At 46.1% G+C, this 24762-nt stretch overlaps 1 protein-coding gene across 1 annotated transcript in view; it reads left to right on the top strand.

Moving 5' to 3' along the window:
• LOC113407476 (laminin subunit gamma-1-like) overlaps positions 1-24762 on the top strand; it is a 136332-nt gene that overhangs the window by 93059 nt on the left and 18511 nt on the right. Inside the window, exons 2-11 of the mRNA XM_026656044.2 lie at positions 6973-7277; positions 8025-8155; positions 15027-15193; positions 18371-18559; positions 21110-21227; positions 21380-21478; positions 21589-21725; positions 23899-24021; positions 24126-24315; positions 24646-24758. Coding sequence (XP_026511829.1) covers positions 6973-7277; positions 8025-8155; positions 15027-15193; positions 18371-18559; positions 21110-21227; positions 21380-21478; positions 21589-21725; positions 23899-24021; positions 24126-24315; positions 24646-24758 — 1572 coding nt within the window. The remainder of the gene's footprint in view (positions 1-6972; positions 7278-8024; positions 8156-15026; positions 15194-18370; positions 18560-21109; positions 21228-21379; positions 21479-21588; positions 21726-23898; positions 24022-24125; positions 24316-24645; positions 24759-24762) is intronic.

Raw genomic sequence — 24762 nt, forward strand, 5'->3', positions numbered from 1 at the left:
GTTTTCACACCCCTGAGTGCAGCAAGTTGCAGCGCTGTACAGTGCCAGTGTAGTCAAGGCCTTAGTAGTTGGCTGAACAAGAAGTAGGACTGAGTAGACTTGTAGGCGCTAAAGTTTTACATTGGTTTGTTTTTGAGTTCAGTTATGTAACAAAAAAATTTACATTTGTAAGTGACACTTTCACTATAAAGACATTGCACTACAGTACTTTTATGAGGTGAATTGAAAAATACTATTTCTTTTATCAGTTTTACAGTGCAAATATTTGTAATAAAAAATAATGATATAAAGTGAGCCTTATACACTTTGTATTCTGTATTGTAATAGAAATCAATATATTTGAAAATGTAGAAAAACTTCCAAAATATTTAATAAATTTCAATTGGTATTCTATTGTTTAACAGTGCGATGAATCGCCATTAATTTTTTTGAGTTAGTCGCATGAGTTAACTGTGATTAATCGACAGCCCTAATATGAATGCATCTTGGCTTTGTTGCCATTTGGTCCGTTAAAGGATTTCAGGCGTCTTTGACCTACTGGCCAGATTCACAGCCTCAGTTGTTGGAATCCTGTAAAAGTGATTGTCAAGAAACAGAGGGGTAGCTGTGTTAGTATCCACAAAAACGACGAGGAGGCCTTGTTGTTCTTGTCAAGAAACAATCAAAAGAAAAAAATCTCAAACTGCTGCTGAAATTATTCACTTCGAAGCACTTTTTTTTTTTTTTTTTTTTGTAACGAGCACTGTTTTTGGAATTTATGGGTTGAATTTGAGACACTGTCAGCAGAAGTGGAAAACCTGAGAGAGAGAGAGAGACTACTTGTATGCTTAAGCAACTCTCTTCTTCTCTCCACCCAATACCACACCTTTCCCCAGCTTCACATCCAGGCATTGTGATGTTCCTTTAGATTGAGTATCAGCAGGATTCCAAATATGCTCTGTGTAAGAGGTTAATAAGTTACACTGTGCAGTTATAACATTGTTAATTATTTCACTATTGCTAGATTGCACAGGTCCTGTCAGCAGTTTTGTATAGAACATCCGTTCAAGTTAATAGAAAATAGGTGTGATAGACACCTGTCTCTTTCTGGAATTTAGCACTGAGGAGGGAATAAATCAGATACATTTAATCAGGATCTGATTATCAACACCTTATAGATTCTAGTCTTTATGAGCACAGTTTAAATTGTGACATCAAGTGTAAAAAAGACAGTTTAAGTGACTCGCCAAAGGCCACCAATGTATCAGTAGCAGAGCAGGAATTAGAAGTCAAGTGTTAATTTGCCTTTCAATCGTTGCCTAATGCACTGGGTCACGGTTTATTTAGATTGTAAACTCCATGGGGTTAAGAATTGTTATTTTTGTTGCATGTTTGCAGAGTCTAGCATGATGGAGTCCCAGTCCCTGACTGGGTCCTCCAGTTGATACCACAATGAAATAATACCATTTTGTATACTTGAATACTGGAGGTTCACTTTGGCTTTAAACACACACACGCTCGCTCGCTCACTCACTCCAGTGTCTTCCCTTTTTTAAGGGCTTGTCCTTTTATGGAGCTTCATTGGTGCAATTCAGTAAACTAGTAGATTGGCTATGTTAATGTTTGAGAGTATGCAAGATTACTTAGATGATCAATGTATTTTAAGATCATAATTTGGCTTTCCTTAAAATGTAAACATATATGAAAAGTTCTACTGATGCTGAATTACTTTTTATTTAAAATCCACTGTTTTAGCGCTTACTTTAAAAGGCAGCATATTGATGTGAGACACAATAGATGACCAAATATTTTGAGCTTCCCTACTGGTTCTGTTGCCCCTGGGTAACTACGGCTGTGTGTACTCTTGTCGGTATTGATGCTGATAAAAAGCCTTTATTTAGGCATTTTGCCTTAGAAACTGGAGTCTCCAAATTCTCTGGGTAGTTGTTGTATCTGCCTTTCTTCCGTCAGGAGCAGTGACCTGCTGGGTAACGTGAGATGAGAACTGCATTTATGAAATGCCCAGTCTCACTCAAACTTTCAAAAGCAAAAAACGTTTCTGGAGTCACTAGCATCCTAAAGAGTTAAGGTTTATCTGTGCGAGAAAGTTGCACTGGCTTAACTTGTGGTAGGATATAAAAAACAAAAACAAAACACTTAGTTAAATTGATGAAAAAGGCTAGGAGGACAAACTCATTTCCATTTCAACCAGGTTTATTTTTATTCAGTTGAACTCAATAGCTTTAAGCTAAACAAAAATAAGTTTAGTTTAAGCAGAAATAAACCACTCTTAAACCGGTACAATGCCCTGTGTGGCCACTAAGTTTTATGTCTGCACTACAGCTGCTGTAGCTGTGTGGCTGTAGCACCATAGCGTAGATCAGGGGTCGGCAACCTTTCAGAAGTGATGTGATGTGTTGAGTCTTCATTTATTCACTCTAATTTAAGGTTTCGCACGCCATTTTTAGAAGGTCTCTTTCTATAAGTCTAGAATATATAACTAAACTATTGTTTTATGTAAAGTAAATAAGGTTTTTAAAATGTTTAAGAAGCTTCATTTAAAATTAAATTAAAATGCAGCGCCCCCTGGACCGGTGGCCAGGACCCGGGCAGTGTGAGTGTCATTGAAAATCAGCTCGTTGCCGCAGGTTGCCTACCCCGGCGTAGATGCTTCCTACATTGACTCTAACTTTTTAAGTGTAGACCAGGCCTTATTTAACTAAAACTGGTTTAAAAATCTCTAAAGGTAAATCAGTGCAACTGTATATGGAGATAAGGCTTTGGATATCAGTTAAAACCATTCCAGAGTTTCCATTCAAAAGAAGTGACCAGTGGCTGCCACAAATGCTGCTTTGTTGAACAATATTTTTCAAGAGATATCAGAGATGGAGTCGATGGCAAACGGTTGTTATATGTTGAGGGCATAGACTGAGCATCCAAGAGTATTTGTGCCCAAAATAAATGAAATATTGCCTATCTAAGCCCCTGATATGCTTTAGTATGTGTGTAGCTTTAATTTTTCGATATGGTAGCTGTCCGTCTGCAGTTAATCCAAAACCCAGCGTATATTTAGCTCCAGGATTTGTTGATTAGTGAGATTGTGCGCACACAATCTGTCCACTGAGGTGGAACAATAACAGCTGTTGTGCAGCTGTACACCTCATCCTGGGAACTTTTCTCATAGCCAACTAGGCCTGTGAGGAAGGTGATTGAAGCATTTTAAAGGTCCCTTCCCACTATTGCTTTAACTGTTTAGAGCACTGAAGAACAACCTTCCATTACTCCGCTACTACCCATTCTCTCTTTTATGCAGGTTCAGTGTTGATGTTCCCACTGATGTTGGCAGGGCAAGTAAGCCCATATTGCAGCCAGTTCTCCAGTGACTGAGTAGTAGAGAAAATATTCTTTTAGCTGTGGACAGGCCATTGATATACTCCATTTTTTCCTTACTTGTAATCGAGGCTGAGGAAAGGCAGCCAATGTACGCGATCTCAATAGCTGGAAAATGCATACAATAGCTATTGTCCTTTAAAGCTACACTGTAGAGTGCTGGAAGTTGCCTTGCAAGGCTTGGCTGAAATTCCTTAGAACTGCGTTAACAGAAGTACTTATGTTTCTGAACAGCCCAGCACCCGACTGCATTTCCAGTGCAGAAAGGATTTCTCACCCCTACCCCCAGAGATGTGAAGCTGTTAAAAATGTTTCTTCGTGTAGGAGGTTTCAGCAGAATTCCTTGACTTGGCACTGGGTGAACGAAGGCTGGATTCTTATTGTTCTGTTCTGCCACCTCCACACCCTGTAGCTCTTAATGCAGGCAGTATTTCTCCGTTTTGAGTATTCCATTCAGCAAAACATCTGCACTTCATCTTTGATACGGGGCAGGAATGTCATAGACCAAAGCAAAGAATGTAGCAGAACATTGAGAAGTTAAATATTTTCTTGGGGGTGTAAATCCCCTGGGTGGTTCATGTGTGCTCTATGGGGGTGGATGTTCCAGTCACTGGAAAGAATCCATTAGGGAGGATTATTTGCTGATTGCCACAAACCTGTTGGGAGATAAGTATGGGGTGGGAAGGTCATTTTACGTTCACTGTCATGGTGGGGGAGGAAGCATCTTTCATTTGTAAATCCCTAAATTATTCTTGATTTGGAAAAGTCTTTTCAGAGACTCTGAGCTTATTGGCCAGGAACTTCCCTCTTGTTCTGTCCTTCCCAGGGGATAAACTGAATGAACACAAGCCCTATGATCCAAATTCTAAAGTAAAGGCTGTCATGGAGTAGTGAAAGAGGACCCCATGATAGCAATAAGGGTCCTGGTTACTCCTGATTTTCTAACTGCATAGCAAGTGGGGAGGTCTTTGATATGTGCCAGATTGTTCTCCCCTGTAACTGTACTGGTGTACCTCTTCACTATTAGGTTAATACAGTATTATTCCCAGCGATGCGTTTGACTGCATATTCATAGGAAATAATATCAGATCAAACACTAAAAGAATGAGGAGTGATTAACTAGGACAGGTTTCAGAGTAGTAGCCGTGTTAGTCTGTGTCCGCAAAAAGAATAGGAGTACTTGTGGCACCTTAGAGACTAACAAATTTATTGTAGGTGCCACAAGTACTCCTATTCTATTAACTAGGACGTAATTCTTAAATACACCTCTACCCCGATATAACGCGACCCGATATAACACAAATTTGGATATAACGCGGTAAAGCAGCACTCCGGGGGGGAGGGGCGGCACGCTCCAGCGGATCAAAGCAAGTTTGATATAATGTGGTTTCACCTATAACACAGTAAGATTTTTTTGGCTCCCGAGGACAGCGTTATATCGGGGTAGAGGTGTATGCATGACTCGCGGTGACAGAGCTTCTATATCTTACATACAATTGGCCTAGGCTGTTCACATGGCACACAGGCAGACACTGTACAGTGAATCTATGGGTTTTTGAATCTGCATTGTCAGAGTTCCTTCCCCACTCTGAACTCTGCGGTACAGATGTGGGGACCCGCATGAAAGACCCCCTGAGCTTATTTTTACCAGCTTAGGTTAAAAACTCCCCCAAGGCACAAATTCCTTCCTTTGCCTTAGTATCGCTGCCACCACCAAGTGATTTAAACAAACATTCAGGGAGAGCCACTTGGAGCCCTACCTTCCCCAAATATCCCCACAAGCCCCTACACCCCCTTTCCTGGGGAGGCTTGAGAATAATATCCTCACCAATTGGTACAGGTGAACACAGACCCAAACCCTTGGATCTTAAGAACAACGAAAAATCAATTGGGTTCTTAAAAGAAGAATTTTAATTAAAGAAAAGGTAAAAGAATCACCTCTGTAAAATCAGGATGGTAAGTACTTTACAGAATAACAAAAGACTCAAAAACACAGAGGATTTCCCCTCTAGGCAAAACTTAAAGTTACAAAAACAGGGATAAACCTCCCTCTTCGCACAGGGAAAATTCACAAGCTAAAACAAAAGATAACCTAATGCATTTCTTTCCTATTGCTTACTATTTCTGCAATACTAGATGCTTAGTTCAGATATGCTTAAGGAGATGTATTTTTCCCCTGCCCTGTTTCCTGGCTGGCTCAGAGAGAGACAGACAAAGAACCTTCCCCCACAGATTTGAAAGTATCTTCTCCCCTTATTGGTCCTTTTGGTCAGGTGCCCCCAGGTTATCTGAGCTTCTTAACCCTTTACAGGGTAAAAAAGAAATTAACCCTTTACAGGGTAAAGAGGGATTTTATGCTACCCTTAGCTGTATGTTTATGACAGCATCATAGTTCTGCGCGTGTTCTAGGGCAACCGATCTGCAGGACACTAGCATCCTGTTGTGCTGTAGGGACACTTGCCCATACTGATGTGAAAGTACCCCCAGAATACACTAAACTCTTAACTAGTTCAGTTGCAGAGGAGTCAGTAAGTCCGGTCTCCTACTTACCTGTATTATAGACAATTATGTCACTAGACTCTGATGCCTCACTGTGATGTGGCTCACCATACAGAGAGTTCCATACTGGGCTGGGACAGCATAGCTTTTGGAAAAATCTATAGATACAGCACTTCTGCAACAACATCCCATTAATACTCAGATGAACTCTCATCTCTTTATAAGTGAGACTTTTCTGTAGGAGTGAGTTGCTATGTTATCTTTCAACACTGCATCATCACCATCTTAGGGAACAGATGAAGGCATTTTTTAAAAATTCTTCTTATTCCTTGCAAGGTTTGAAGCTCTTGAAGGAATGAAGCACTAATGCACAGCTTTGTAACTGTCTGTTTTATGTGGACTGTGCTGTACGGGAGCATACTTCTGGGAACAATGTTGAAAGTATTGACGTCCTCTTTTCTAAGTAAAAATAAATTTCCCCTTTCCCCAAAGCTCCTGAGTTCTAAGAGTCAGTAGGTTTTACAGAGATGGGTTTTGTGAATCAGTTGCTCTCTTTGGACTCAGTAGGATTTGGCAGTGATGAGTTTGGGATTCATAACAAGAAAACATTCTTGTTCTTATGATCTACAAAATTAAGATATAGTTAATCTTGAGAAATTAGACTTTTTTAGCAGATTTTGTTGCAGTTCTTCAAACTCCATGAAAACACATGTGAATGTTGCTCAGCCTAGGTAACTAACAGTTTATGCATGTGTAGAGGTCACATGAGTTTTAAGGTACAGTGGTCTGAAGTTTTAGTATAATGTAGAAATTACATAAATGTTCAGAAGTGCAACACAAAGTTGTCAAACAGATGGAACTGATGTCCATCATAGACCTGCTTTGGTGACACTTGAACTTGCCTTTTTGTGTGTTCTGCCAGTTTGAGGTCAGGTTTTCATCAGGGCTTTGTCATACATTTTATAACACGTTGCTTGTTGTTAACTAGGCCGACAGGGTTGGTACCACCTTGTTTAAGGGAACAAAACACAGTACAAAACTCTCTCTGCGCTAATGAACCATTTGAATCTCATCTCCAGGGTGTTTGATTTGTTTTGTCTACAGGAAAGGCCTTTGACATCACATATGTGCGCCTGAAGTTCCACACCAGCCGGCCTGAGAGCTTTGCCATCTACAAACGTACCAGGGAAGATGGTCCGTGGGTGCCTTACCAGTACTACAGTGGCTCTTGCGAGAACACGTATCAGAAATTAAACCGAGGCTTTATCCGGACTGGGGAGGACGAACAGCAGGCACTCTGCACGGATGAGTTCAGTGACATCTCTCCACTCACAGGTGGCAATGTGGCTTTTTCAACACTGGAGGGGCGGCCCAGTGCCTACAATTTTGACAACAGTGCTGTGTTACAGGTATGCGGGTAGGAATTGGATAAGAGGCATGCAAGCCCTTTGTTATCTGTGCACTATGGAAACCTATTAGAAACTAAATCCATATCTCTTATATGCTGGTAGGCTTAGCAAATGGATACAGCGAACAGTCCAGCATTTCAGAGATAATGGAGAAAAATAGATTGATATTAGAAACTGGATATTTGCCTCATCTGTATGTATATTCTGACCATACTTCAAAAAAGTGTTGTTTTTCTCCCTCTGCCTCTCCCACCCAGATGTGTGTAGCTGTGCCTTTGTCTGAAGGTGTTTGGCTGCAAATTTAGTATACATTAGATTTGTTTTCCATTCTTGCTGGGCTGTTTTGCAAGGGAACTGCTGTTCATTAGATTTGTGCAGTTTTGCAAGTGCACATACTTGCATCTTGTTCTTTCTTTGTTGAAGATATTTCCTACTGCTTCTTAGCACATAGCAGTACAGGCATGAGAGGATTGGAGAAAGCACATAAAGTTAGTAAAGGAGCCTGGAAAATGTATTTGAATGCGGTTTACAAGGAAAAACATTCGAACCTAGAGGGAATGGCAAAAGTTTTAGGGCAGGCTCTCAGGAGATAAGGAGAGAAAATATTGGGTGGGCTTCATGAGTGACTTCTAGCACCAACCCTATTTTTATGTGAAAGCTAGTGCTAATGACGGGAACACTATAGTGCATTTGAGCTTTGCATTGGTGGTTTGATTCTCATTTTGGTGGGGTTTTTATCTCCGTTAGGAATGGGTGACGGCTACTGACATCCGAGTGACCCTCAATCGTCTGAACACCTTTGGAGATGAAGTTTTCAATGATCCAAAAGTTCTCAAGTCCTATTATTATGCAATTTCTGATTTTGCTGTGGGTGGCAGGTGAGTAAATCATTACTAATAAAAAGCCATACTTAGTACTGGCATAGTGCTTTAATCATTAGACTGCTTTAAGGACATTAATTATACTAGACCCATTGAGATATGCTAAAGCAGAAGCACAGTAAAATGTGTTCTTCTTCGAGTGCTTGCTCATATCCATTCCAGTTAGGTGTGCGCGCGCCGCGTGCACGATCGTCGGAAAACTTTTACCCTAGCAACACCCGGTGGGTCGGCTGTGGAGCCCCCTGGAGTGGCGCCTTCATGGCGCTGGATATATACCCCAGCCGACCCAGCGCCCCCTCAGTTCCTTCTTACCGCCCCTGACGGTCGTTGGAACTGTGGAGCGCGGCATAGCTGTTCTCCACTCTCCCTAGCTTATCGTTCTTATTAGTATAGATAGTTGTGTATAGTTGTTAAAGTTCTTTAGATAGTTTTTTCACTTAGTTTGTAATAGTTGTAAGTTGTTAGCGGGGGTTAAGGGGGTTGTTCTCCCCCCTTTTTCCCCCGGCGCATAGCCGGGCTCATGCCCAAGGCTCCTGGCTTTAAGCCGTGCGCGTCCTGCGCGAAGCCTATGCCCACGAGCGACCTGCACACCTCCTGCTTGAAGTGCCTCGGGGAATCCCATCAAGCAGATAAGTGCCAGATCTGCAAGGCCTTCAAGCCTCGGACAAGAAAGGAGCGGGACTTTAGGCTTCGGCAGCTCCTGATGGAGGCGGCACTTAGCTCGGATCCTCCCTCAGCGCGCCCAGCCCCGGCGCCGAGCGCCTCGGTGCGCAGCGCACCGGCGGCTCTGACCGGTGCGGCGGACAAGTCATCTCGGCACCGGCCGACGTCGGCACCGCGCCCGCCTCAGGGGACTCAGCGCCGATCCCTCTCTCCGGGCCATAAGAAGGCCCGCAAGGTGCAGGACATTGCTGCGCTGAAGACGCCGGCTCCCCCGGTGCCGGGGGTAGAGCCGCGTCCGCCGTTGGACCGCCAGAAGCAGGCGGCCACACCGTCGACTCCGGCACCGAGGCCGTTGAGTCCGGTGCGGACTGTTTCACCACCTAGGCTGGTGGTGGAACCTTGTCTCCCTTCCACCCCGGAGACATTTGCAACGGCGCGGGACCTTATCGCCCTCACGGAGCCGGCACCGTCGCAACTTCCGGCACCGGTGGCGCCACGTGTAGTGCAATCCAGGGGCAAGCCTGCCCTGGTGCCCCCACCTTCTCCAGCTCTGGATTCTCTGCACCGCTCCAGGTCTCGGAGCAGGTCCCGACGCCGCTCGGAGTCCCGGCGCCGACTATCACCTCGGCACCGGTCGTACTCGCGGCCGAGATCCTCTTCGCGACGCCGCTCTACATCTCGGCACCGGCGCGATCACCGGCACCGATCGGGCTCGAGGCGCAGTTCCCAGCACCGGTACGAGCGCCGCTCCAGCTCGAGGGGCCGCTCCTGGTACCGGGCCTCATCGCAGTCGTCGTCCCGCTCCAGATCCGGATCTCGGCACCAGCGGGGCTACCGGCACCGATCCCGATCCCGGCACCGCTCTCCGGCACCGCGCAGGGACAGATCGCCCTACGACCGGCACCGATCGGCACCGTACCATCCGGTGCTGGCTGCGTCGCGCTCGGCACCGCCGTGGCCGTCGAGATCTGCATCCCGCTCCTCGGAAGGAGCCTCTAGATCGGGCTATTCTCCGCAGGGGCAGGCGGCTTCAGCGGATTTCGGCCATTCGCGGGAGACGGCAGAGGACCCTACACAGGGACCTGCGCACTGGTCCTTTTGGACTCCATGGGCCTACCACCAAGCGCAAGGGGCTCCACCATCTGCCTCCCGCTCGGCACGTTCCTAGCCCAGGGTCCCGGAGGCCACCATCTCTCGCCCTCCCCCAGGGGGCATGGAGGCTCCAGTGTCTACGCCTGCTGAAGCCCTGGACCCGGGGGCAGGCGATGCCCAGTTCCAGGAACACCTGGAGCAGGATCCGCCATTGGACCCCTTGCCACCGGGGGCATCCTCCTCCTCCTCCCCCGATGAGGCGGTAGCGGGTACATCCGCCATGGGCCCGCCCCCTATAGACCTTCGGGCCCACCAGGACCTGTTGCGCCGGATGGCGCGAAATATGGACCTCCAGGTGGAGGAGATTGTGGAGGTTCACGACCCAGTGGTGAACATCCTCTCAGCGGATGCCCCATCCAGACTGGCGTTACCGCTTATTCGCACGATACAGGCTAATGCCACCACGATCTGGCAAACCCCGGCCTCTATTCCACCCACGGCCAGAGGGGTGGAGAGGAAGTACTTTGTTCCCTCCAAGGACTGCGAATATCTATATACCCACCCCCAGCCGTGCTCACTGGTGGTATCATCAGTGAATGCACGGGAGCGCCATGGCCAGCAGGCTGCTGCGCCCAAATCGAAGGACGCTAAGCGCTTCGATTTGTTCGGACGCAAGGTGTATTCGGCGGGGGGGCTTCAACTTAGAGTGGCCAACCAGCAGGCGCTCTTGAGCCGCTATAATTTTAACTCTTGGTCCTCGATGGGGAAATTTAAAGAGCTGGTTCCCCAAGACTCCAGGGAAGAGTTCGGGGCCTTAGTAGAGGAGGGTAAACGGGTGGCACGTACCTCCCTACAGGCCTCCCTGGATATAGCGGACTCGGCCGCTAGGACTATGGCTTCGGGTATAGCCATGCGGCGAATCTCCTGGCTTCAGGTGTCAGGCTTGCCACCTGAACTGCAGCAGACCCTGCAGGATTTACCATTTGAAGGCCAGGGACTCTTTTCGGAGAAGACGGACTCTAGGCTCCAAAATCTCAAAGACTCCCGGACAATGATGCACTCCCTGGGGATGCATGTCCCAGGGCCACAGCGCAGACCCTTCAGGCCCCAGCCTCAGAGGTTCTACCCTCCCCCGCCTCGTCCAAGACAGGACTTTGCCAGGAGGCGGGGTCGAGGCGGGAGGCGAAGGTCGACCGGCCCTCAACCCGGTCAGAACCAGGGCCAGCCTAGGCCACCTTCAGGGCCTAGGCAAAACTTTTGAAGGTGCGGTCGAGGACGGCACCACGACCAGTACCCAGGATCCAACTCCCCCCTTCCGGGATCGCCTCTCCCGTTTCCACCGTGCTTGGTCCCTTATAACCTCGGACCGTTGGGTCCTTCGCACGGTGGAGAGGGGATACGCCCTCCAGTTTTCCTCGCCCCCCCCCCTCCCACTCCCCCTCCCCGTCCCTCTTCAGGGACCCTTCTCACGAGCAACTCCTTACACAGGAGGTTTTTGGGCTCCTTGCTATGGGGGCCATAGAGGAGGTTCCACCAGAGCTAAGGGGCAGGGGGTTTTATTCCCGCTACTTCCTGATCCCCAAGTCGAAAGGGGGTCTACGGCCCATCTTAGACATGCGCGGACTCAACAAATTCATAGTAAAGTTGAAGTTCCGCATGGTATCATTGGGGACCATTATTCCTTCACTGGATCCTGGAGACTGGTTCGCCGCCCTCGACATGAAGGACGCTTATTTCCATATAGCAATTTATCCGCCTCACAGACGCTTCCTGCGATTTGTAGTAAACAGGGTGCACTACCAATTTGCAGTCCTTCCCTTCGGCTTGTCCTCGGCTCCCAGAGTGTTCACAAAGTGTCTGGCAGTCGTCGCGGCATACCTTCGTCGACAAGGGGTACAGGTGTTCCCGTATCTGGACAACTGGCTGGTGCGCGGCCGCACCAGGGACCAAGTTCGGGCTCACGTCCGCATAGTGACACACACTTTCCACGAGCTGGGCATTCTACTCAACAGAGAGAAGTCCACTCTAGTGCCAACACAGAGGATAGAGTTCATTGGAGCAATCCTAGACTCCAGACGTGCCCGAGCCATTCTGCCAGACAGCCGATTTCATACCATCGCAAGCGTCATTCAAGGACTCCGGGCATTTCCGATTACCATCATAAGGACATGCCTTGCCCTGTTGGGTCACATGGCCTCGTGCACCTACGTAACCAGGCATGCCAGACTACGGCTTCGCCCACTACAGGCTTGGGTATCATCGGTGTACCGTCCTCACCGGGACGACCTGACCATGGTGGTCACGGTTCCGTCCTCGGTCTTGGCCTCCCTCACCTGGTGGTTGGATCGCACGGCGGTCTGTGCAGGAGTGCCTTTTCACGCCCCACAACCCTCCCTCCACCTAGTCACGGACGCTTCATCTCTAGGATGGGGCGCTCACCTCGGGGAGCACCATACCCAGGGCCTGTGGTCGGCGTCCCAACTAGCCCTGCACATCAACGTCCGAGAGCTGATGGCGGTGCGCCTAGCTTGCCAGGCATTCCTCAACTTCCTACAGGGCCGTTGCGTGTTGGTTCTCACCGACAACACCATGGCCATGTTTTACATCAACAAGCAAGGCGGAGCCCACTCATCGCTCCTATGCCAAGAGGCCATTCGCCTGTGGGACTTCTGCATCGCCCACTCGATACATCTCACGGCATCGTTCCTTCCTGGAGTCCAGAATACGCTGGCGGACCGTCTCAGCAGGTCCTTCCAGACGCACGAGTGGTCGATTCGCCCGGACATCATTTATTCCGTCTTCCAGAGGTGGGGATTTCTCCAGGTCGACCTGTTCGCATCCCGAGCCAACAGGAAGTGCCAGGCATTCTGCTCCCTACACGGGCGAGCTCCAGGCTCTCTGTCGGACGCCTTCCTTCTAACGTGGAAGGACCACCTGTTCTACGCCTTTCCTCCATTTCCACTGGTCCACAGGGTACTGCTCAAGATCCGCACAGACCATGCACGAGTAATTCTAGTCGCTCCCGCTTGGCCGAGGCAGCACTGGTACACCACACTGTTGGAGCTGTCGGTTCAAGCGCCGATCACGCTCCCCTTGACTCCGGATCTCATCTCTCAGGACCACGGCCGACTGTGTCACCCCGACCTGCAATCACTCCACCTCACAGCGTGGATGCTCCATGGCTGAATCAGACAGAGCGGCAATGCTCGCAGTCCGTCCAGCAGATCCTGCTGGGAAGTAGAAAGCCCTCTACACGGTCCACTTACCTAGCCAAGTGGAAGCGGTTCTCCTGTTGGTGTGAGCAACGAGCTACGTCCCCCTTGCAGGCATCTATCCCTCTCATATTGGAATATCTCCTGTCCCTGAGACAGCAGGGTTTGGCGATATCTTCAATCAGGGTTCACCTCGCCGCTATTTCGGCTTTCCACCCAGGAGAACTCACGTCCTCGGTCTTCTCTAACCCGATGTTCGTTAGATTCCTCAAGGGCTTAGACCGGCTGTACCCACAGCAACGGCAGCCAGTCCCGACGTGGGACCTCAACCTCGTTCTCTCCAGGCTCACAGGGCCTCCGTTTGAACCATTGGCGACCTGTTCACTCCTGTACTTATCCTGGAAGACAGCCTTCCTCGTAGCCATCACGTCAGCACGGCGCGTTTCTGAACTCAGAGCGCTGACGTCCGAGCCCCCTTACACGGTGTTCCACAAGGACAAGGTGCAGCTTCGCCCCCACCCTGCCTTTCTTCCGAAGGTGGTTTCACCTTTCCACGTGAACCAGGATATATTTCTCCCGGTCTTCCATCCGAAACCACACGCTACTCGTCAAGACCAGCATTTGCATTCTTTGGACGTACGCAGGGCCCTGGCTTTCTATATCGACCGTACAAAGCCATTTAGGAAGACGACGCAACTCTTCGTTGCGGTGGCCGACCGGATGAAAGGCTCACCGGTCTCTTCACAGTGCCTGTCCTCTTGGATCACGTCCTGTATTCGTGCTTGTTACGACCTGGCCGGTGTCCCGACTCCGCGCCTCACCGTTCACTCCACGAGGGCCCAGGCCTCCTCGACTGCCTTCCTGGCTCAGGTCCCGATCCAGGACATTTGTAGAGCTGCAGTTTGGTCTTCGGTACACACATTCGCTGCTCATTATGCGCTGGTGCAACAATCCAGAGACGATGCTGCCTTCGGGTCAGCGGTTTTGCACACAGCAATGTCTCACTCCGACCCCGCCTCCTAGGTGGGGCTTGGGAGTCACCTAACTGGAATGGATATGAGCAAGCACTCGAAGAAGAAAAGACGGTTACTCACCGTTGTAACTGTTGTTCTTCGAGATGTGTTGCTCATATCCATTCCAAACCCGCCCCCTTCCCCACTGTCGGAGTAGCCGGCAAGAAGGAACTGAGGGGGCGCTGGGTCGGCTGGGGTATATATCCAGCGCCATGAAGGCGCCACTCCAGGGGGCTCCACAGCCGACCCACCGGGTGTTGCTAGGGTAAAAGTTTTCCGACGATCGTGCACGCGGCGCGCGCACACCTAACTGGAATGGATATGAGCAACACATCTCGAAGAACAACAGTTACAACGGTGAGTAACCGTCTTTTTTATGAAGCCTGTAATTACTCCTAACCAAAACTGTATCTAAGTGCATGAAAGAGCTGTTTCGCTTATGTCATATGTAAATAGCTATAGCATGGGAACTTTATCCTGTTAGAAATCCACACAACACTCCCTCCTAGATCTTCGACTTTGTCTGCATTATCATTGCTGATTGTAAACTGTAGGTAGACAAAATTGAAACTAAATAGATTTAATATTAATATTAAAAAAGGATCCACATGATGTAATACTTGTGGTGGTGGTGGTGATTTTCATATTTAATTGACTTAAAAGCCTCCATTTTTTTATATGCCACAGAATTTCAGATCCGCCACAGAAACCAGAGTGGTCCTTAGGTCAAGTTTTCCGCAAAAGTTCTTCCTTATTTAAGGAAAGTGGCCAGATCTCTGAGAGTCTTCAGTCTCTAGGATATCAGCCTGCTCTGTGTGTGACCTGGACCTGGGGAGCTTAAAACATATTATGTCTGAAGTCAATACATTCATTTCTCCTGTTCTGCAGGTGCAAGTGCAATGGCCATGCAAGCGAGTGTGTGAAGAATGACTTTGGGAAGCTATCGTGTAACTGCAAACACAACACTTTTGGGGAAGACTGCGAGAAGTGCCTTCCCTTCTACAATGACAGGCCATGGAGAAGAGCAACAGCAGAGAGTGCCAATGAATGTTTGTGTAAGTGGCTTTGTACAAGAAAAATCTTTCTGTGGTATATTCCACCGCCTCTACTCTCAGGCAGGTGGCAGCCAACCACAAAAAGTCTTTTTTAATATTTAGTTTCTCCCTTTCCCTTCCTCCTGGCAAGTCCCAATTTCTTCCTTACTCTGTCAAATTCTGTCCACACTAGAGTCCACATTTTAAACAATTTGCAAACACTTTTATGCCTGTGTGTTTTTGCATGGTGGCTCCATGTAGTTACAGCGCATGATGGGTGGGATTTTCTAAAACATGTAAGTGACTTAGGAGCATAAGTGTCTCATTGACGGATCCATGGGATCTGGTCTATGCTACAGCCTGTAACCAGTCCCTTGGGAGTGACCTTTTTAGTGTGCCGAACTCCAAGGGTTCATGCAGTTCCACAGGGGCACATCCATGGCCTCCAAGACTGGGCCTTCAGGCATCTTTGATCCCTGTCTCTCCATGGCTCCTTGCAGTGAATTCAGCCAAGCCAGACTCCTGTGAGAGGCTTGTGCTGTACCCCTTCAGGGCTCAATGCTCTCGGTGAGTATTTGCAGTGACACTAGGCAGACTCTTCAAAACAGAATAGGATTTATTAGTCACCTGGCATAGAGAATCTGAAGGTCCTTAGTTCAGCAAAGAGAGGCAAAGTTAAGTCTATAGTCTATCCTGGCCAAGCCAGTGCAAAAAGTCCTCCAAGCTGCTGTGGACTCCATTTCTGGCTCTGGCTCTGGCTCTTTGTCAGTTCAAGGTGAGAGCTGCTAAGTCCCACCAAAAGCCAGCTCTTAACCCTGCATTCTGACACATCTTGGTCCATTGTTCTCAAGCTGAGGCCCCTGGTCTGCCTTCCTGCAAAGAGGTGGGAGAAAACCTCCTTCCTCTGGGTTGTTGGTTGCTAGATGTCAATGTCTTGGCTGTGGGAGTTTCCCATTGTCTTTTTCCAGATTCTGTATTGATACGGGTTAGTTTCAGCAGGCTCCAGACAGTTCCTTAATGACACATTCATTCCACTCCATACAGTGACATGACACAACAGCCATGCCCCCTGTTCTGTCCCAAGAGCAGATTTAACCCCCTTTTCACCCACTGTGTAGCAAGGCAAAGCATGGGGGAAACTGAGGCACGCATCAGCATTATAAAAATATTACAGAAAATTTTCCCTTCATCACTGGGACTTGTGCTTGTAAGTCACTTAGGCACTTTTGAAAGTCTTGCCTGTTACATTTGGAAACTACCCAGTCCGCACAAAATGGATCGCTTCAACTAAACATTTGAATAATGTAGAAGTTTGTACCAAAGCCTTATCACAGTGAAATCCCAAATTTCCAGAGAAAAAGGACCAGACTCATAGGGTTTCCCTCTTGTTTTGAGATAGAGTTAAAACTTAATAGACATCTCATTTGGTTATCAAGAATGTAATGGAAATGTAATGTAGGACCCAAGGTCCTTTTGTGACAGAACCCATAAATGTAGGTATGTTGTTACCATTTATTATTTGTGGCACCACACTGGGTGCTTAGTAAGGATTTGGGTACCATCGTGTTAGGTGCTATGCAAACAAGTTAGGTCCCTGCCTCAGTCTAGTATAAAAATATAGTAAATGCAATTGGCTGAGCACACCAAGAGTAGAACTGACCCAGCAACTTGTTTAAAGAGGTTGGGACTTTGTTTTAGGGATGCATTAGAGTCCCTTTTCTGGAAAAATTGATAGTTTTTGGTCCTGCATGGCATCCTAGTTCAGCATAAGTTATCTTACACTAACAAAGATTTTGTGCCATTCTTCCTCAGGAGGACCCAAAGAAATATGCCTAACTGTCTCATGGTTCTTAGTGAACACAATAATGACGTAGCTCTGAACTCCATTGCCATGAAGCAGACAATTGCTTAGCTTCTGGAAATAGGGTGCAGAAAGATATCTGAAGGCTGAGTCTTGTGCTTATCAGTAGAAATACTTCACAGAATTGCTAGAAACTCCCATCCGAACTCCACCAGTATCACTGACAGATCCCTAACAAGGGGTGTGTTCTTATAGTAGAACATCTACTGAAGAATAGAATTGCATCATACAGTAGTTGCATACCACAAAATTATATGCACATGGTGCTTAGAGGGCCCCCAGAAGAAAAAGAAATGGGATTGTTTCTGGTGTGCAGCATACTGCAGGTCCTAATGAATGCAGTGGCCTTTTAACTGAAGAGTTCAGTTAGTATTCAGTGACCTCTTCCCTTTGCAGTCAGAGTTCTTGATCTCTAGAATATACTCAGACTTCATCCCGGTCCAGGCTATTGCAAAGGTGCAGTGGTTCTAATGTATCTCTTAAAAATAAGCCAGTTTATTCGTGCGGTCTTCTGTTAGGAGCTATTGCGCCTCGTAGTTTACTTACAGGGGTGGAGGGTGGAAGACTTTCAGACAGGAACCTTCTTCCTGTCTGACCGTATATTAGTATTAAAAGTTCCCAGTTGTTGATACAAGTCCTGTGACTTCAGTTGACAGCCCACTGAAACCAATGTCTTGTCTACCTCACTCCCTAGACATAAAAATCTCTCTACATGAGAGGGAGAAGAAACTTTTCTCACAGGCCTTTCTGGAAGGCTTGTGTCACTGTTATCTTCTCTCACTGTTTTGCATGCCTGAAATAGCATTACTGTGTGGGAAGGCAGCAGGAAGGGTGGAAAGCTGTAGCCCAGCTGGCAAGGGAGCAGCATGGAAACTGTAGTATTCCTCCTGACATACGTAGAAAGCAGTGTTTTTTTCAACAGAGTATTTGTTAAGACTAGCTTCTTCCACCTAGCAGAGGGAAGGAAACCAAATACTTCTGGCCCGTGCTGCTGTTTTCATTGATTGGAATAGCAAGAGCAGAGTTGTTTAGATTCCATCTGTCTTTGCTGATTAAGTCTGTGTGTACCAGCAGTACCTACATCCCTATCACACATTAACACAATCTCTCTGACTCTTTGACATCTGCTTTTCCTTCACCCCAGATTAATTTCTAACTCATTTTGTTTTTGTTGCATTGCTCTCTGATATAATAACCATGTACATCTTCTCCCGGACCAATCACTCTTCTGCTGACTTTCCTACACCTTGTTTCTGGGGCAGGTCTAGTATTGTAGGTGAGAGTAGGATACCTTCCTATGGATATGAACTGATTTAACCTTGTGCTTTTTCCCACAGCCTGTAACTGCAATGGACGGTCACAGGAGTGTTACTTTGATGCTGAACTGTACCGCTCCACGGGCCATGGTGGTCACTGCATTGGCTGCTTCGATAACACTGATGGTGCCAACTGTGAAAGGTGCCGGGAGAACTTCTACCGCCTTGGAAGTGAGGAAAGATGTCTACCATGTAACTGTAACGCTGTTGGTAAGTCAGGATGCAGACTCTTCCCTCCTGTAAACTTTAAAAAAAAAAAAAAAAGTGCACAACATATACTATTTCAGCTTAGAATTGTTAAGTAACCTGCTCATATTTTGATCTGATTGCTTCAAGGAAAATGTACGGCAGCCAAGATCATAGACTTTAAGCAGATACAATACATATACAATAGTTCCTTTTCAAATGCATTCTAGAAGGGCTTTTTCTGTATATTATAACATGCTACAGTGATGGGCAAAGCCCTGGACACACCCAGTAGGTGGAACTTTGGAGCTGTTGCAGTCCAGCAGAATTTTTTCAAATCATCTAGGTATCCAAAAGCAACATTTTGAATACCTTGTTTTATTAAAGGGTGAATGAACTAAGACATTTGTGGTAGTGTATCTAAGCACCATAAAATGTGAACCAAACTAACTAACTTTTTAAAAAACTCTTTTAAAGAAAAGTCAAAATACTCTGCTGGATATATATATATTTTTTTTTAAAGAAAAAATTTCTGTCATAAGAACAAATTAATAGTAGTCAAGCAAATTACCTGACCTGTATTGGGATCAGTCCCACAAATAATAAGAGGAATGGGGAAAACAAAAAGGTAGTGGATGCTAAGGTAAGAGCTGATAATCCAAAATAGACCAGCTGAAATAAATTAGGTCTGGCAGAGTCCCTCACTAGCTGCCTTGAGAGCATGTTGCAAGCACTATCTCCCTATGAACTCCAGAAGGGAAGTTCCACATTCAAAAAACTTTGGACCAAGAAAGGCATGCCCACGCCCTTTTCTTCCCTGCCTCCACCCCCAAACTTTCCCTGGGCCTTACGTTAAGATCAAGTCAGGCCAACTGTAAATGCCAAGTAGGGACATGGGAAGAGAGGTGATTGCTCAGGTATGTAGGGGCAAATTACAAAGGTCTTTATAACTTAATACTAAGCCCTTGACTTGTAGCCCAGGGTATGCTGGCATCCAGTGTGTATTAAAAGTGTGTGGAGTTGATTTAGGATGATATTTTTATCTACGTAATGTTTTTATAAACAATTATAGACTGGATCACACAGGGAGTTTGAACTTTGACTGTATATAGGAAAGGTTTTGTGAGTCCTTCACTCTTAATTATTCTGTCTGGTTTAATCCTCTTATAATTGTTTCACTTGCTGTTACACACAGCTTTTTAGTGCAGCCTGAAATGGAAGGCAGAAACCATTCCTTTTTATACATAAAAAGTTGCGTTATATTACATATTTGTTCACTTACTAGCCCTTAGAACACTGACATTTTCCCAGACTGCTAGCCAAACAAATGCCTGGGAGAAAACATTCTGTCTTCAAAGAATTAAAGAAGCTGATTAAACTGTGTCTTCAGGACCAAACTCAGGGAGCATGTTTGTGTCCCTTTCACAAGGGAATAAAAAAGGTCGAAATTTTCATTCAGATGCAATTTTATAAAACGTAGCTTTAAGACCATTCCTTGCTACAAATGTGAGGCTTGTTCATGTGTTCCTCTACCAAGCCTCCTCAATACTATTAGGTGTATCATTCAAAGTCTATCAGTGTGATGTATAGCGGTTTCTTAGCATTTACATTCTACCAGTATGACGTACGGCATGCGAGCTATGTGAGGCCAAGTGTTCCTTCTCAGTGCTCTTGTCATCTGGCCTCCTGATAGGGAGGAGGAGAAGTTTGAGCTGTTCCAGCACTGTGTCCTTTAGGAGCTCACTCCCAGACCACAGACAGCAAAAGAGAAGGCTGAGCTGGCCAAGAACAGCCCATGTTCAGGAGCCTATCTTGCAATACAGGAAAGTTGGGGAGAGCCCAGGCTGGCTGGAAAAAGGAAACCTACGTGTAGACAGTCTGCCCCAGAGCATGGGCTAGGAGAGGGGGCCTATTGAGTATTATCTGTGTGCGAACTAGCAGCACTTGTAGACTTGGTGGGGCTTGAGAAGGCAGAGAAGTGGGAGAACCAAGGAAGAAAATCTGTATGTGAAGGGAACTAATCAGGGGGTACCTCGGCAAAGGGGGAAATGAAGATGATTGGGGTGCAGAGAAGAGACTTGAGAAAAGGAGGGTGGGGAAGAGAAAACTGCGAGTGCTGTACTGAGGGAAGGCTAATGAGAAGGCATGGGATAAACTGGAGATGCAGAGATAACAGTGAGAATGGAAGAGACAGAAGGGAGAAAACCCAATGGAAAGGAGAAAAAATGATACAAGGAGAAAATGAGAATAGAAGTGGGAAATGGGAGAGAGGAAAATGGAAAGAGAAGCAAAACAAGTGCAAGGTCAGTACAGCTTTATTTCAGATGCACAGATGTAAAGATATCATTTGAGTGATGTCATGGGAGTACACGTTTATGAACAGTCATGTAAATCAGATGCTGCCCATGGGCTCTTGGCAAGTTTTCATTCTAGATCTTGGAGTGACACATCACTGTTCTTCTGTTCCCTCTCCCTGCATATCCCCCAAAGCTCTCTTAGCACACAGTTTGATCTGCAACAGCTAATGTAATCACACGCTCTATTAAAGTTCCCTTTTTTCTCCTGTTCCCATAGGCTCTCTCAGCACTCAGTGTGATAACTACGGCCGGTGCAGCTGCAAACCAGGAGTCATGGGAGATAAATGTGACCGATGCCAGCCAGGGTTCCATTCCCTCTCAGAGGCTGGGTGCAGGTAAGGGATTCTTTTCCTGTAGTTAAAATAGAAGGTGAAGGAGCTACTGCTCAAGAGGGGAGTGTGTGAATTTTCCTGTAAACTTTCTTTTCTTCTGGTTTCTGTACCCAGTTCTCAATGGGTTTCTTTCTCCTCTCCACTGTCTCCATCAGGCTATGTTCATGCAATCCTGCTGGCAGCACAGATGACTGCAGTATTGAAACAGGGCGATGTACCTGCAAGGACAACGTGGAGGGATTCCACTGTGAGAGGTGACTTGCCCTTTCAGTAGCTCTGTTGCATATGTCTCAGGAGTGTTCTTGGTCACTGTGTGTTTTGAAAAAAGATGAAGAAATAACTTCTTACTCTTGCTCATTTTTAGATGTAAACCTGGATTTTTCAATCTGGATCCAGCCAATCTGAGGGGCTGCACCCCTTGCTTCTGTTTTGGTCACTCCTCGGTCTGCACCAATGCCGTTGGCTACAGTATCTACAGCATCGTCTCCAACTTCCAGACTGGTAAAGACAGATCTTCCTTTGACTTCAAGGCTGTGCTATGGACTTCAATCTAAAAATTAACTCTTTCCTTCTGCTCCTGTTCCCCTTTCCCTGTGCTGGGTTACTGTAGCCAAGGCATTCAAATTGTAGGTACCTAAATATGTAGTATCACTTTCGGAAGTGCTAAGTACCTACAATACACATTAAAGTCAATAGGAGGTGCTCAGTATCTTCAAACATCAGACAATTTTTATTTAGGTGGCCAAATATGGATTTAGATGCATGACTTTAGGCTTGAAATGTTTTAATGTATATGTGTACTGAGGATGTAAACACTTCTCTTTACGCTTAATGCCGGCAGCTAGGGGAAGGCATTTGCTCAATTTGAGAACCTAGCCAAAAGTTTGGGCTTCTAAACTTTATAATATAACAACTCTTAGGGTTTGAGTTCAGTGTGATTTTGGCAAAATGTGGCTTCTGGCTGCTTCCTGTTGTTTTCATTGGTAGTCCTAGAATCAGGGCAAGACCCACTTTTCATACAATCTCTTTTTGCTTTCATGCAGCAGTAAGCTGTATGGGCTGCTATGCAGCTTGGAAATCATGTTTCTTAATTAAAATTCCCCTGGAAAAAAAAATGTTTAATGGAAGCCTGAACTTCAAAGTATGAAAGTCTCTACAAATTTCACAAAACCCCAGATATTTGCATGTTCTCCCATCCCTACTTAGTATTACGGTTTTTCTGATGATAGAGCGGTTTAAAAACTCTGCTCTTTGAAAGTTAGAGAAAATGGTGGGCATAACGTGCGTGAAGTTAGCACTTTGTAAGTTCTGGGTTGAACTGGTAACATAGCAGTTTCTCTTTGTAAAAGGGTAGAAACAATGACACAAACTTCCTAAAGCATGTTAGCACCAGTGCATAAAATGTAAGCTAGAAATTCCCTGGGTGACACATTGTGTTCCGTGCGTGATATGGTATCTGTGATGGGTTCGGTCACAGAGTCCCCCTTGGGACTGTCACCTGATGTGCTGAAATTACCTCTGAGGCCATTTTCCACTGCCAGCTTGGGACTCCCGAACCCTGCCTTGTTGAGCCAGACATGCTTGTCTGCTGCAACACAGACCCCGATCTGGTCCACGCCCCCAAAGCTGCAGACTTTAACCAAAAACTGCTCAGCAAGTCATCTATCTCCAGCACCCAGACACCCAGCTCCCAATGGGATCCAAACCCCAAATAAATCTGTTTTACTCTGTATAAAGCTTATACAGGGTAAACTCATAAATTGTCCACCCTCTATAAAACTGATAGAGAGATATGCATAGCTGTTTGCTCCCCTGGGTATTAATCACTTACTCTGGGTTAATTAAGAAACAAAAGTGATTTTATTAAGTATAAAAAATAGGATTTAAGTGGTTTCAAGCAATAACAGATGGAACAAAGTAAGTTACCAAGCAAAATAAAACAAAACATGCAAGTTTAAGCCTAATACATTTAAGAAACTGAATACAGGTAAATCTCACCCTCAGAGATGTTCCAATAAACTTCTTTCACAGACTAGACTTCTTCATAGTCTGTGCTCAATATTTTCCCCTGCTACAGTTTTTTTGTTAGTTCCAGCTCAGGTGGTAACTAGGGGTTTTCTCATGACTGCCAGCCCCCTTTGTTCTGTTCCACCCCCTGTTATAGCTTTGGCACAGGGCGGGAGTCTTTTGTCTCACTGGGTCCCCACCCCTCCTTCTAAGTAGAAAAGCACCAGGTTTAAGATGGATTCCAGTACCAGGTGACATGTCCTGTGAGACCCCCCAAGCCTCCATTCTTTCCGGCCTGACTCACGAATACAGGAAGGCTTACAAGTAAACAGAGCCATTTACAACCAATTGTTTTAGTTAATGGGAGCCATCAAGATCCTACGTCACCCTTAATGGTCCACACTTTTTGCATAATTACTATAGGACCTCAGAGTAATACTTCATATTTCTAGTTTTAGATACAAGAATGATACATTCATACAAATAGGATGAACACACTCAGTAGATTGTAACCTTTGTAATGATACCTTACAAGAGATCTTTTGCATGAAGCATATTCTAGTTACATTATATTCACACTTATCTACATATTTTCATAAAACATATGGAGTGCAACATCACAGTATATACCTTATGGAGCATTTCCCCTTGTAAATCTGTATTTCAGGGGAGGAAGAGTGGCGTGCTGAACAGCGAGATGGCTCTGAAATTTTACTCCAGTGGAGTGTGGAAACCCAGGACATCTCTGTTATCTCAGACAGCTATTTCCCTATCTATTTCATTGCACCGGGTAAGTAGAGTCAGAGACGAGGTTCTCTCTAAAAATTCACCATGTTACCATATAGTAAATCTTCACTTTTCTGCCCCTAATTATGAGTTTCGTTTCTGTTTCAGGCAAGTTTTTGGGCAACCAAGTTTTGAGTTATGCTCAAAATCTGACCTTCTCCTTTCGGGTGGATAGGCGGGACACTCGTCTCTCTGCAGAGGACCTGGTGCTTGAAGGGGCTGGGCTTAGAGTATCTGTGCCACTTATTGCTCAGGGCAATTCCTATCCTAGCGAGAACACAGTGAAGTATGCCTTCAGGTGAGTGAGTGTTCCCTGTAACATGGAAAGAGTCGGGGCTGACTGGAGAGGAAGGAGAGTAATGGCTGTAACAGGAATCTAGCCTGGGGTGGACAGTGTTCTCAGAAGGGACAGTAAGAAAACCGGAACTGTTAAGGTTGTTTTTTCAAAATGGAATTCATAATCATGCCATCAGATGAATGCAGTGCATATGGCCTAGTAGTACTACATACTTGTATCCTAAATGTGTTGTAACAGCGTATAATTGCTCGAATGGTCCATTGAAAGAGCACATCCATCAGCATGTGAAAGCTGTAAACATAGAAAATGATACATGCTTCTTCTCCATAGGCTCCATGAAGCAACAGATTACCCATGGAGGCCTTCTCTTACCCCATTTGAGTTTCAGAAGCTGCTTTACAACTTGACTTCTATCAAGATCCGTGGAACATACAGTGAGAGAAGTGA

This window comes from Terrapene carolina, unplaced genomic scaffold (genome assembly GCF_002925995.2).
Source record: "Terrapene carolina triunguis isolate 2854851 unplaced genomic scaffold, T_m_triunguis-2.0 Scaffold211, whole genome shotgun sequence".
Lineage (NCBI taxonomy): Eukaryota > Metazoa > Chordata > Testudines > Emydidae > Terrapene > Terrapene triunguis.